The sequence below is a fragment of the Humulus lupulus genome, chromosome X (assembly GCF_963169125.1).
Source record: "Humulus lupulus chromosome X, drHumLupu1.1, whole genome shotgun sequence".
In the NCBI taxonomy this organism is placed as follows: domain Eukaryota; kingdom Viridiplantae; phylum Streptophyta; class Magnoliopsida; order Rosales; family Cannabaceae; genus Humulus; species Humulus lupulus.
Genome location: NC_084802.1, coordinates 198,058,782 through 198,072,450, shown reverse-complemented (window position 1 = coordinate 198,072,450; position 13,669 = coordinate 198,058,782). Strand labels below are relative to the sequence as shown.

At 33.8% G+C, this 13,669-nt stretch overlaps 1 protein-coding gene across 1 annotated transcript; it reads right to left on the bottom strand.

Annotated features, from left to right (window-relative positions):
• Window positions 1-7,595: 7,595 nt before the first annotated feature.
• Window positions 7,596-9,322, bottom strand: LOC133803651 (TOM1-like protein 6). Its single transcript, XM_062241757.1, has 4 exons — window positions 9,103-9,322; window positions 8,941-9,022; window positions 8,731-8,816; window positions 7,596-8,604 (listed from the first exon to the last, which is right to left on the bottom strand). Exons 1-3 carry the CDS (start codon window positions 9,189-9,191, stop codon window positions 8,763-8,765), a joined length of 225 nt encoding a protein of 74 aa, XP_062097741.1. The 5' UTR covers window positions 9,192-9,322; the 3' UTR covers window positions 7,596-8,604; window positions 8,731-8,762.
• Between the last annotated feature and the right edge of the window lie 4,347 nt (window positions 9,323-13,669).

The following is a 13,669-nucleotide window of genomic DNA, read 5'->3' as shown; positions in this document are numbered from 1 at the left end:
CACAGCCCATGAGATTCCATTGTGACGAAGCTGAGCAGCGCTTCAATGAAGTATTTGCCACTAAACAGGTGATGTGCGAGAGGGGTTTTCGGGTTTCCAGTTCTAATGCCGCAGCCTTGCCGGATTATGTTGCCCATGTGATCGCTCAAAGAAATTGGACAGCTTTCTGTCAGCAACAAGCTAATCCTGACGAAGAACTGGTTCGTGAGTTTTATGCTAATCTAATTTCATCTGACCAAGTCACTGTGATGGTGCGTGAGCAGCGTGTTCCGTTTTCCGCAGCCGCCATCAACCAACTACTCGGATTAGAGAATATGGCAGATGACTATTCAGCCTTATTGGATAACGAGGACCCGGGACTGCGATCCCAAGTACTGAGTGCCATCGCTGCCCCTGGCAGCCAGTGGAAAATTCTTCCTGAAGGAGCGCATAAGTGCAAGCACGACGACTTGAACCCAGCTGCCTCGGTATGGTTTTATTTCATCCGGTACAGCTTAATGCCTACCACCCATACAACCTAGTTGTCATTCTCGCGCTCGCTGCTCCTCTACTGCTTGTTGGCAGGCAAAACAATTAACGTGGGGCGCATTCTTGAGCAGCAAATCAGAGAGCGCTCACAGAAACGTGCTGGAGACTTGTTCTTGCCCTGCTTGATCTCCAACTTGTGTTTGGCAGCAGGGGTGCCTTTGATTCCTTCTGCTGGTCCCAGTCGCCGTCCTGACCTTGGCCCGGCTTGCATTCAGAAGATACTTAATATGAGTAGTCATTCTCCGGCAGCGACAGCAACAGCCCCCTCTGGTTCAGCCCCCTCTAGTTCAACCCCTAGTGCTAGTGCATCAAATAATCACGTGATGGACCTGCTGCGCGTCATCTATGCCCATCAGCAAGATTATTGGAAATATGCTAACATTCGTGATGCCTCCATTCGGGATGCAATAGAAAGGCATTTTCCTGACGCCCTGCGCACTTGGGCTCAATTCCCCGAGCACATTCTGGACCATGAAGATAGCACTGAGTCTGACGAGGACGATAACGCCACCAGCGACTAGTGTGGAAGGGAGTTTCTCTTGACCCATTTTCTTACTGCCCTTTCTGTTATGTTTTGTTTATTTTGCTTGCTGTTTTCTGTTCTGTTTTGTTATTGTCCATTTTCTTGTTAGTGTTTGGCAGCAATGAGGACATTGCCTTCCTCTAAGTTTGGGGGAGAGTGTGTTTGATTTGCTGTTTTTTGTTTTACTTTTTGTTATTTTCTTTATTTCTATGTGTGGCTAGAGTGTAGTTTGTCTAGAGTCTAGAGTCTAGAGTTAAATGGAATCATTGAATGTAGTGTTGTGCCAAAGTTTGGGGGTTGCTCGATGATAAAAAAATTTTGAAAAAAAAAAAAAAAAAAAAATCAATGATAACTTTTGTGCATAAATGAGCCTTTAGTACTTAAGTTTTTTATGCTAACCAAACTTTAGTGAAAGTGTGAATCCAAATCAATGCACATAGTTCATCCTCGAAAATTCCAAAGTCCTTAGAAAAGTTGAAGTTGCATGAAGGTTCAAGCTTTTAGAATTGGTTCGATAATTCCCTTGAGGCGAAATCCTAGGAGGCTTAGCAATTTAGAGAGGATTTAGGCAATTTTGTTGGATCGTTTGAGCCTTTTCAAGCCCACCTTGTTGAACATTATCCCTAGTTAACCCATCTTGAGCTTAATGGCCTTTTCTTTTTATCACCCATGAAGTTAAATAGCCCACTCCTTTGTGAATATCCTTTTCTTTTTGTTCTCTACCAAACCTTAAGCTTAGTTTGTCTTGGAAACAATTTTGTGAGTTTGGGGAGTAAAAATTGGGGTATCATATCAATGTTATTCATATACATCCATATGCTCAATTTTTATTTAGTCAAAGAATCTTTTTGTTATTTTATTTTCATTTTCATTTCATTATTCAAAAAAAAAAAAAAAAAATCAGTATATATTACAGAAAAATCAGAAAAAAAAGAGAAAAAAAGAAAAAAAAAAGTATGTGTTGTAAATAAATAAGTTGTTTTTATGTAGTTGTATTTGTAATAATTGAGCATATGTTGTGTACTCAAAGAAATGGAAAAATGGGGACTATTGGGTATGTTTGAGGGTTCAAATAAGGGGGTAATATGTTGGTGAGGTCCAAGGCAAGCTAGGTTTAGGTTTTAGCTTATAAATGTCCATTTCATCCATACCTTTAGCCTAGCCTACATTACAACCAAAAATAAAGACCTATTGATCTAGAGTGCTAAGCTAACTACATTAGTGGAGAGGGGTTACCGAATTCAACTTATGAAAGCATGAATTGAACCTTAGGATTGTTGCCTAACTTGATCTAGGGATTTGGGATGGATTGGTAAGGACTATTCACACACTCACCGGAATAACATTCAAATCTTGGTTTTGTTAGCATTTTAACACTTGAGGAAATTGGTTTATGAGCACATTGGAGTTATCATTTGCTTAATAAATTTGAGAGCCTTGTCCCCCTACATTGGCATGATCTTTGCAAGAATTGGTTCCATTTGTATGTTGTGTTGTTTTGGTTTGTGTTATTAGGTTCATTAGTGTCATCACTCGGGGCGAGCAATGAATTAAGTTTGGGGGTGTGATAACTCTAGGAATTAGAGTTATTTTTATGCGCTTAAACTTGTAATTTTATCAAGAAAGAGTGGGTTAGAGTGTTTTATATAGTCTTTATCTTGGTTTTGTGAAATACTAAAATATAATAAAATAATATTATATAATAGTAATTTGCTGGAAAAATATATCCTTAAGTGTGAAATTCTTATTTTGGCAGGTGGTGGTGAGATTGTGGTCATTTGGAAAGAGATTCAAGTGTTAAATGGTTTCAGCAGGAGGAAATGCTGCAGCATTTCAGCAGGAGGAAATGCTGCAGCATTTCAGCAGCATAACGTACAGTCAGCCAGCCTATTTGGATGGCCCACGTGGACACCACTTATCAGCTCACTTTGGGGAATATTTAAATTGGGCTGCTTGGTGAGGACTTAAGGGCTTATTGGGCTTCATTTTTGGCTTGGACCCATTTATGGTAAAGAGGACAAAAAGACAAAAAAAAAAGGAAAAAAAAAAGAATGAGGCCCACGTGACATGAGAGGGAGATGTGACCTAGCCCAAGGGGATCATCTTTTCCAAGGAGAATAACGGCTGAAGAGGAAACACAGAAAAACCCAGCCGCCTGAAGAAAATACACACCCATTTTTGGCAGCCATTAAAGAGTAAAAGGAAGGAAGAAGACTAGGAGAGAAGAGCTATTTGGAAGACACTCCATCATACTATTGGCTTGTTTTTCTTCCCCTTCTTATTGAACTCAACTCTTTCTTGGATTTAATTTGATTTATGGCTGATTATAAGCTGGTTTATTTTGTATTTAAAATTATGAACTAATTTTCTTAAAGTTAGGATAATTAAGGAACCTTGTTATGCAACTGTGAAACTTTGCTATGGATGCTCAATGCTAATTGAGGTTTATTCATTCAAGTCATTTTCATGCTTTATATTTACTATTGCTTGATCACCTTTAGTAAATGATTGAAATAATTAAGATTTCTGAAAAGGATTTTAATTATTAGACAAAAAAAAACTTGAATGGTGCATGATTAAGTTCTTAGATCTTAATTTGTGAGGGTATAGACATATATCATTACCATGCATAATCTAATGGAATTGGGGCTTGATAGGAAATTCTCAAAATTAAATTAGCTTAGACATAAGTAATTTAATTAGAGAATTAAACCCATTTGATTTCGACAGAAACTTATGGACATGGTTAGAATTCCTGATTAGTAAACTGTCAGGAATGCTGCAGCATTTTCATAGCATTGCTCCCAGGAATTGCAAACAAGGGGAATTAATTATCCTAGCTTACCATTTTATTGCCAACTGATTTTCCTATTGTATTCCATTAATTTAGGCTTTAATTTCAGCTGTTAATTATTTTTATTTGCTTATCATTAATTTAGTTTTATCATATTGTTTTACTTTTATTTGAAGCCAATTTGTGAGTAATTGATTTTGTGATTTAATTTCCAATTTTCAATCCCTGTGGAGACGATACTTGGGCTTATCACTTTATTACTTGTTTGACGACTGTGTACACTTGCACACACTATTAATTTCGCAACACTACACTTTAGTACAACACATTTTTTGTGTTATATAATGAAGTTTGCATAACAAAGTTATTTACATAAAAAGTGTTATTGTAATAGATATTATAACACAATTTTCATATTATTTTAATATTTAGATAAGTTTAAATTCTCATTATATAACACTAATTTATTTTATTATATTTTAATTTTTTTATATAATTAAAATTAACTTTCTAATATATACTAGCATCATCAAATGAACTTGATTTTCAAATAACAAAAAGTAAAAACATTCAACATTGTATTAACAATCCACAAATTAGTTTAAAACATTCAACACTGTCATCAACAACAAAATGTTCTTTAAGTATTCAAGTACTCTTAAATATTCAACATATTGAAAAGTTACAAATTTCAGCACAAAATATTCTACAGCTGCCCAACACAAAGCCTTCAAAATTAAGTATCATTTTCTCCTCCAATTGATGAAGAAAGAGCATTTTTCTCCTGCAATAGTAGATAAAAAGTAAGGTATATTCTTAAAAAAAAATTAAATAATATGAATCAAATAATAAAACTGAAGACAATATAAGACCTAAGCAAGCAATACCAGGTGAACATACTTCAAAATTCACAATACTGCTATCACACAGTGAATATATACATATTACAGTAAACAAACATTAACATTTTCAGGTTAAAGGGGCCTCAATTTCACCCTAAAGACATCTCTGGTTCAGGTGCTTAATTACTGAGATAACATGTTAAAAGTTTGGGAGATTTTAGTTACAAAAGCATTTAGAATGATACTATTATTTCTAGGGTAGATCCATCGAATCTCATATCTCATTTAAAGGAGAGGTGTAATAGAATATGGAGCTCAAACAGGTGCTAAACTCTAGCCCTTAAGTTATTTGGGCACTAGAAAGTAATTACAAAACAGTGATACATATTCGCAGTCAATTACAAATTTTCAGTAGTCCATATAATATATTCAAGAATTTCATTCTCTGCATTTCATGAGATCACCACAAGCATTTAAAGCATTGGCTCCCAAGAAGCTTCTCATACACTTGAAGCAAATACCCATTTAAACTCAAACCAGTAATCAAGAATCAAACATACAAAACAGAGAGCTTGTGCTAGTATAACAGGAAAATAAAACACAACCAATTTATACAGAAAGAAAGCACTTTAAAAATCATGAAGAGTCCATATAAATAAGGATATGATGTTCCTATACAAGGTGAACATCTTTCATCCAATAATTCCTTCAAGCTTTTATCTTGAGATAATGTTACAACTAAGAAGGTATCAAGTGTACAAAAAAAGTGTAATGTGTTGTACAATAATGCAGAACTCATAATGAACTACCATGTTTCCTTACACTTGTTACCAAAATACAAACTTTGATTACTTATTTCAAATAAAAATACTCACACAAATGATAGCTTACTTATAATATAATCCACAAATCATTTTATTTTGGCCCTGGAGTCCTTTACTTTTAACTACTTAAATAGTTACAACAATTTGAGCTTAACAATTTTGCCTTTTCTCTTTTAACTTTTAAAGTCATTCGTGACTTTGGTAGATAAATTAGGCAATGTATCTTACAATCATAACAGTGGTCAATTACTGAATAAGGAAAAATATACAACAATGTTGATATGTACCATGCATAGCAAAATGCATGACAAAGAATAAAACAATCTCCACGTACATAAACAATCTCCATGAGCCAAAAGGACCCATGTGCCCATTGAGACAAAAAGATTAAGAGCCAACAAAATTTTAAGTTTCATGATCTCACGACATTCCTAGTTTTTTTTAGAGGCATTAACATCATGAGTTCTACGTTTTCTTAACCAATCTCAAGCTTTTGTCAAAATAGAAGAGCCACCTAACTCAAAATATTATATTGTAATTTACCATCTTGGAGTTTAATCAAACAGTTTATATGCAAACCAAATTTTGAAAAGAACAAAATATAATATCACCGTAAATGGAAAAATATAAGAGAAGAAAGAAGCAAAAATTCATTCCTATTAAGATACAAATACATACAAAGAGAAGAAGGAATAGAAAGAATATCCTTAAGGCATACAGAAAAACAAAAAGTAAATTAAAATGGAAACAGAGAAAGAAACAGAAAAACAAATAAATTCATTTCCATACATATACAATGTAGTTATAATTGATATAGAGGCAAATAAAAGTTCTGAAGACAATGCTCTTGAAAAAATGACACATTCAAGAGATTGTGGCATGTCTTTAATCATCAGTTACCCATCCAACTTTTTGTTACCCAGTAGTGATAGAAGGTTAGATAAATCTTTTCCATTAGGGGTATGGGGAAAGAAATGAAAGCAAGAAAATAATAACAATTTAATTAGGAATGAGATTCGAGTAATGTACCAAAATTTGATGAGGTTGTTCCTCTAATTTAGAGACCACTTATACTTTTTGCTATTTTTTTGTGTTTCCGTTTCCTCTTATTTTCCTCGTTATGTCTTCTGACACAGAAAAGAAAAGAGATCAATAAATAAAAACAAGCACATTAGCTTTTAAAAAATGCCTAACATTGATTTCACACCATAATTGAAAAAAGGGCATGATCTAGATAATTTCATATTTTCACAAAATTAGCTGAAACTGTGAGCTAGAATAAAAGTTTGAAGACAAGAAGATTAGAATTTGTGAGACATCTTTGTAATACGAAGGTGCTTGTATATGCTTGGACCATAAAAAGACAAGATGAAAATCTTATCATGTCTAGTACAAATGTATCTATAAATATGGTAGCAATAGTGGGTATGAGCAAAAGAGAAAGAAGCCATGGCAAGTTGTAAGCTAAAATTTGGTTAAGAGAAGAAGCAAATTTTTTTCTTCTTCAAATTATTGGCCCTATTCCAACATTCTAAAGAATTTGCACCTAAAAATAATCACAAGATTCTGAGAATAGCAGCAGCATACTATGCGGATAAACTCCACTTCGTAATAAACATTTATCTAAAAGAATTTAGTGAATCGAGTTTAAATTAGTAATAACAATGTATCTATGCATCATCCACACGTTGGATTCTCAGTAGGGAGGTGCTAATGAATGTGATAACACATACACACACACAAGTTCATGACCCTACATAATATGATGGAATATATTACACCTAACCTATCATATATGTTCAGACTAAATACCTTTATTCACATATATCTCAGTGAAGCATTCATTCAAACACCTCTGAGGCATTATTTAAAAGCTTAGTAATATATACTTTAAATACTTTAAAAAAGCAAGCAAGACCATCAAAAGCAGTCAATAAGGAAGCAAGACCATTAAAAGCTTATTTAACGCATGGCCTGTTCATAACGGTTCATTTAATAAGTAATTACTCAAATATAACAAGAAGCATGTATTCCAACAAATAAGATTGTCCTAGCATATAATTGGCAGAAAAAAAATACCTCCTCCATTCATATCAAGCCATGACGACGATCGGGCCAATCCAAAAGGAGTCGATGCCAAAGGATTGGGCCAATCCAGAAGTAGCAAGAGGGCTGCTAGTGCAGACCCTTCCATCTCGAACAAGAGACGAGCTGTTAGTGCCAACTCTCGATATTGGACCAATCTGAGATGGAACAACACTACTTGGACTTCTTCTATAAGCCAAAGAAGGCAGGGAACTCAAAGGAGACCCAGTATGCTTCCAATATGCTGCAACAATTGACTTGAGATGATTGTTGTGACCAAAGGAAAATCTCCCTAGAGCTGCCAGGATGGAAAAGAAATCAAACTTCATTAGCTCAGTTAACAAATTACAATACTGCCCCGGGAGGAGCAGGTTTGTTTGAGCAGCCTCAAGAGTATGAACAAGCTGCCAATATGCTTGTGGTACACAAATTTCAAATCATGGTAATGAGATGTATAGTAGCCAGAACCTGCATATGTATGGATCCAATAGCTTATAACAGATAGAAAATCTACAATTATATCCAAATATATATGTATGAATGTAGTAGTTTATAACATAAGGTCTAAAATTATGTATATATATATCTATGTATGGATACGGCTAAACAATAATCTGGCAGTCATGGAGATGGAACATAACAGTACAAAATTACAACAAGTGACTTGTGGTTGTAATGAAATGTTAGTGTCAGTGTCAGTGTTAGCAGTCACAGATAAAATCATGGTGTGGCAGTGGACAGCTCCATTGGCGCACTACCATCCACACAAAAAATTGAAAACAAGACAATGTCCGCTTTGCTGTCTAGAGGGAAAAACAAGGACATTTCATAGCATTAATTATCCAAACTATATAATTTTTTAACTATGGAAGAACCTTGACCCCGTCTGTGACCATCCACAATTACAGCCAAAACAAATGCAGCCATTGCACACTGTTCTGGATATGCTTCCTGGCTATCAAGAAACCTGATGAAATATGTATGTCCCCCATCCTTCACTAGATCAACCTAGCATGACTATCAATCCTTGTAAAGATGAACAGCATAAAAGGGCACACCAGGAAAACAGTAATATAAAATACAATGAGAAAATTATTCTTAATTAAATATCTTGACTGTATAGATGAAACTAACCCAGTTGAAGTGAGCATCTGCATCAGCTTTTTCTAGTTGGTGCGGCACCCATTAACAAGCTCAACTATCACTTCATCTTTTACAGCCTGGACAGAATGGCAAAAGAACCACATTAAGTTTCAGGGATAAGTAGCTCATAGATATTAAAAAAAGGGGACAAGTAGCTCATATCATAGATCATTGAGATGAAAAAAAATTCATTGCTCATACCGCAGAATCACCAGGATTTACTGCCTGTAGCATGTCACTTAGGAGTTCCATAACATTTTGCATAGCCTCCATGCTTGACAAGCTTTATGAAAAAAAAAAATCAGAAGACAAAAAATTTTCAAAACCTAATATCTAGATCATGAACTACATTAAAATTGTCACCTCAAACTCTCAATTTCTGTAGCCATAGTTTCATCAAGCCTTCTTGAAGCATTGCTAGGCATTCCATATCCAGGTTGAGGACGACCCATGGTTTGATGTGAAGCAGGGGGTGTAAAAATAGGGACGGCGTCTAATGAATGCTTGGGAAATTCTACTCCAGAACACTGTCATTCATTCAATTCACTGTTATTGGATAACAATTCATCTGATTTGAGAGAGAGAGAGAGAGAGAGACCTATTTCACAAATTTTAATATAATAGGATGTTAACAAATTTATATCAGTAATGAAATAGTGGGATACTAAGAACAGTGATCATTATCATTTCCAACTAGTAATTCCCTAACACAGTCAGGAAAAGTATACAAATAGCTATGACTAGCTCTTCAAGTAATTTCCTTTTTTTTTAAAAACAAATAAATTTAAGGGTCAGAATATTGAAATGGCAGCTACAACATGTTTAACCACTTGATACTGTGTTCCAGAAAGAAAAAAAAAACATTGGATCCATCAGCCCTGTAAAGGTTGTGCTGAATTTTAATTTGAAAAGGTGATTGATGCAAATCAAACCTCATAATAAAAAATTTCTATATCAAACCTAAAAAGGTGAGAACAATTGAAAAGGAAAAAAGAACTCTTCTAGATTTAGCGCCACAGGGAGGAAGATCACATAGAATCTAAAAGATGGAGCTAAATGCATACCCTTAATTCATCATATGCCCAATAATATTGAGAATGCTTTCCTCCAGGCCCACCAAAAGCTTCTTGCCAAGAGTCAAGCAAGACCAAGATTTTCTCCCTCACTTGCATATCTGCTTGAATGTTACAATCCACGTGTTTCAAAAGTTACAATCCATACAAATTCTTAATCAGAGAAAATAATTTAGATGCATAGAGAACTGGAAGAGAACACAATTCCACCAATAAAAGTTTGGAAAATAGTTACTAAACAAAAAGATGGGGAAATAAACGCCTATCCAACTTTGTTTGGCAAAAATAATATCCTTAACAATTCGGACAACTTAAATATGTGGAGAATGAGAATTGCTGATGAACTATACAAAACCATAATGATAAGGATGTACACTGTAACTGTATATATAAATATATATATATGGGAGACTGCTAGCAACACTCTTCTTCCTAATCTCTCTCTCTCTCTCTCATTTCTTAGCATGTAGAAAAAAAAGTTAGTATCCTAATACTAAATTATAATTTTTTGTAATAAGATTCCACATGAACATAGAGCAATGCGAACAATGCTCTTTTTCTCACTATCTTCTACAATTTACACTCCTCTCATTACTCGACAAGAGCAATAAAAAGTTAATGTCTTAATATTAATTTTCATCTTATGGTAATAAGATTTTACATGTCAAGCAATAAGAAGGAATATAAAAGAGGGTGAGAATAGAGTGCTGATGGTACTTCATTACACACAAACAAAGCACACTCATAAATGAAACTTGAGTCTATGCTTCAATAAATTACCAATTTCCTTGAACAACCAAACTCAGTGAGGAATGGCCAAATGGAACATCAAAAAGTCTTCCAAATATCCATTTTACCTGTATTGCACTTTAAATAAAGGCACCTTTAACAAACATAATAATTATTCAATTTAAACCTAATTGAATATTTACTTCTATAAAATAATAATATTGTCTCAATAATCAGATGTTATTGTATATCTCACCAATGGCGGTAGAGCACTACCTATGTGGTACGCCATCAGCATTGCCACATAGTAAAATTTGATATTAAGTGGAACCAATAACATCAATTGAGCACTGTTACATAGCGCTAATCTCATTACGAAATGGTGTATTTAAACATTTTAAAACTTACCTTCTTCTTCACAATTTTGATCATCTCCCCTAATACATTCCTCTCGGCAATTTGGAAGTGAACGTAATTCCCACAGTTCTTTACCATTGTTTCTAATAGCTACAGAACCCGAATTAATTCAACAAACCAGTTAGAAAAGATTGACCACAAAAAAAAGGGGTTTCTGGTAGAATATACATATATAAATATATATATACATATTTATACATATAAAAATACAAGATTTTTCAATAGAAAAATGAAAATTAAGGAATTTAGAAGTTCAAGCTAAGTTTACCGTCAAAGAGAGTAGTTGATCTTTTGAGTTCTTATGTTGTAACCTTCTTTTCAGAGCTTTTACAACATCTTTTGCCTGCCTGCACATTCAAATTGATAGTTTTATGGAAAGGGTAAGCAGCAGAAGAAGAAATAAATGAAAAAATCAAATTTTTTTCTTTCCGATTGGAATTTAAATACATTAGAGTTTAAGCAATAAGATGGTTGGTGGAAAGAGTGACTAACAGAATTTAACAGGAACCACAAAAAAAAATCTCTTACTTGAAAAATGACATTAAAAGCAGTATATAATCAATTTCAAATGGATTCCTTAAGCCATGCTTAAACTATTCACCAGAAAAAAAAATAGTGAAAGAAATAAATGCATACACATGTTTTCTGTCAAATTTCCGTGACTAATCTTAAATTTCTTTCAACCCACAATGAAAGACTAAAGTTTCCGCAGAAAGCACAAAAGAAAACATAAAAAATTAATAAATCGATCACGAAAAAGAAAATTAAACAAACTTTATTTGACTTTCAAGATTCCAAATTAGGTTTTTTTTTTTTAAAAAAAAATTGTTTTATGCCTTGGAACCATAATACTCTAGTGTGATCTTAATTTTTTCATCATGCCAAACTATATTTAGAAAAGCACAACAAAATTTCTCCTAAAAATCTCAGTAATAACATAACTGCAATTTAGCAACTAAAGGAGCAATAAACTGTATCTTCTGGTAGGAAAAAAAATCTGTATAAATTCCATAGAAAGAAAATTGCATTACAATCTCTAGCAAATCAAACATTGAACAACTACAAAAACAACATTGCACCAAAATCCTAATAGCAAAGGACCGATATCACTCAAAGACCAAAAACCTAACTCAATTACAACTGAGGAAAACAGGAAAAGACAGTAACCTTTGTGAGAATCCAAGGGCTGAGACTGCTTGATGACATTAACAGAAGACGAAGTAAAGGCAGCAACATCGGAACGAAGAGCTAGAACCTCATCGCCGTAAGGCACCAAATTAAGCTGCTTCTGCGACGACAACGGCAGCGACGGTGGCTGCTGATTCTGGTACTGGCCATGGTGGAGTTGAGGATCGGCTTGCAATGAGAGCATTGTTGTCGCTTGTTTGGATCACGAGAAAATTCAGAACCGGATCATGAAAGAAAAGAAAAACCATAAAAAAAGGAAACGAAAGTGATTTTCCCCTTTTCTTTCTCTTTTTCTCGCCCGAGAAGCCCAACGACTGGAAATTGAAGGTTGACAGAGATATAGAGAAAGAAGAGAGAGAGAGTGAGGAGTTCAGATGTAGTACCAAGTCGAAGAAATGGGGAAATGTTGAAGGAGAGGAAATGGATCTCGGGTCTCAGAAATGTTGAAGGAATTGAAGGAAAGGAATTGGGTCTCTCGGGTCTCACAAATTTTCAGGTCTCACAAATGAAAAAAAATGCTAAGTGGCGAGATGGTGTAATTATTACCGCCCTTTTTTCATAAAGTGGCCCAATATAGTACTCTAGCATAATACTTTTTTATTAGTATTATATTCATGTGTTATGGAAAGGGGTATTTGGTGTAGTGTATGTTAGCCATAATTTTTTTTGGACAAAAATAAGATTTAATGGTTGATATTTATGGAATGACAGTAAAAGTAACGTTTTTGTATTTTTACCGTCGAAAAAAAAAATTGTATTTATCCGCAAGTAAATACAAAATTTAGGTATTGCTGCAATTTTCCCTTTACATATTACTATTCATTTTTAAAAACTTTTTCAATTAATTTCTCTATACTCTTCTTTCTCTCTCCCCTCTAACACACACTTGATGACTAAATATACTTATATATAATATTAAATGATTTAAGAAAAAATAGATAAGCTCATCTCAAGTATATTGTAAAAGTGATTATATGTAAAAGAAAAATTAGTGAAGCGTTTTAAAGAATTAGATAAATAATCTATTAAGAGTGATCTTTGATAGTATATTATTATTATTAAAGAAGAAACTAATGTGTGACATGTAAGAGTGACTTTTTCTCAAATTTATTAGTAGAAGGCTTCATTTGTGGCTGAGGAAAAACGTGATAACAAGTAGGATCTTTGGATTTTACAGATAAAAAAAATTGCAAAAAATATATATAAAAAAAAAACCAAATAAAATTGAAAATATAAACAAAACAAACATTGACGTAAGAATAAAAAAAAATCATTTACATTCTAACATGAGAGTACGACACAATCTTACCATATATTCAGCTATAATAATATATGTAAATTATGTGTGTATCTATTATTACTTATTTCATAATATATTTTTTAGCTAGTATATACGTGTTCACCGCATGAAATCAAATTTAGAAGAAGCGGCGAGTTTTAAGTGATATATGGTCACATGGTTGTGATCAGTATGCCATGTGAACTTATAAAATCATCAATAATGAAGTGTCAAATTTTGCGAT